Raw genomic sequence first — 1,108 nt, 5'->3', positions numbered from 1 at the left:
ATATATATATATATATATAAACTCTGCCAGATCAGATTGGAGCCTGGGTCGCCTTTCTGGTCCACCAGTCCTCAGTCAAATCGTCCAACCCATGCTAGCATGGAAAGCGGACGTTAAACGACGATGATGATGATGATATATACATATTATGCACGAACACACGAAGAGAATCAATGCTGGAGTGAGGAACGGCGATAATATATTTATATCTACAGAAAGAGAGAGAGAGAGAACATGCGAGGAGCGTATTATTGCGCCCATTGCTAGAACAGAACCCGTAGCTATGGCCGAACTATACAGGGAGAAAAAAATTAGCACCTCCGACGACACTATTTTGGGGCACTATTTTCAAAGGTGGTGAAGGCGCACGGTTGTGATGCTTGCTCAAGGAAAAATAAATCGAAGCATGCGTCTATACACAGCTCTTACTGTTTTCCCACTTTGTCCTTAATTTTTTCTACTGGCTATAGTTTTTTTTTTAGTTTCCAGTGGTACGTCTATGATGACTTACCTGATACATTTCCAACTGGGATGTGATCCGTCGACGGTGGTTCTATAGACATATTTTTTCTTTTGAAATATTATTCACAAAATGGTGGTTGGTAATGAAAGGGGGAGGGAGAGGCAATAGAGAAGCTCTCGTCGTCACATCGAGGCTTGGAATACGACCGACGTAAAGGACCCGGATGACAACTGTAGTTGCTGCTGCTGGCTGCCTTTTTTTTTGTTTTGTTTTTGAAATTTTTGGTTGACTTAAAGGATTTTATATAGGGATGGTCTCGGAGGACTCGCCTTTAGATATCAGCCCCTAATTCTATGATACAAGCTGACTGTTTTTAAATGATTAAACTTTTAAAAAATCTTCCATCAAAATTTCATGTTAATTTATGTTTCAAACACCGGCTTAATACTGACAAAGTTCTTTTACTAAATACTTCATTATATTTAAAATTAAATGTAAGACAGGCAATGTATTTCAGCATAAATATGATGACGAAAGGCAGTATTTTGGTAGAGTTTTGGAATTGGTAGCACTGAATTATAGTGTCAGAATAAAAAATAAGTTCTTTTACTAAATACTTCATTATATTTAAAATTAAATGTAAGA

The 1,108-nt window shown here is 37.4% G+C and overlaps 1 protein-coding gene across 1 annotated transcript in view; it reads right to left on the bottom strand.

Moving 5' to 3' along the window:
• Window positions 1-644, bottom strand: part of LOC106876787 (zinc finger protein 236) — a 67,513-nt gene extending 66,869 nt beyond the window's left edge. Inside the window, exon 1 of the mRNA XM_052967663.1 lies at window positions 512-644. Coding sequence (XP_052823623.1) covers window positions 512-563 — 52 coding nt within the window. The 5' untranslated portion in view covers window positions 564-644. The remainder of the gene's footprint in view (window positions 1-511) is intronic.
• Window positions 645-1,108: the final 464 nt, after the last annotated feature.

Source organism: Octopus bimaculoides, chromosome 4 (genome assembly GCF_001194135.2).
Source record: "Octopus bimaculoides isolate UCB-OBI-ISO-001 chromosome 4, ASM119413v2, whole genome shotgun sequence".
Lineage (NCBI taxonomy): Eukaryota > Metazoa > Mollusca > Cephalopoda > Octopoda > Octopodidae > Octopus > Octopus bimaculoides.
The sequence above is the reverse complement of the archived record's forward strand: the minus strand, read 5'-3'. Positions and strand labels throughout refer to the sequence as shown.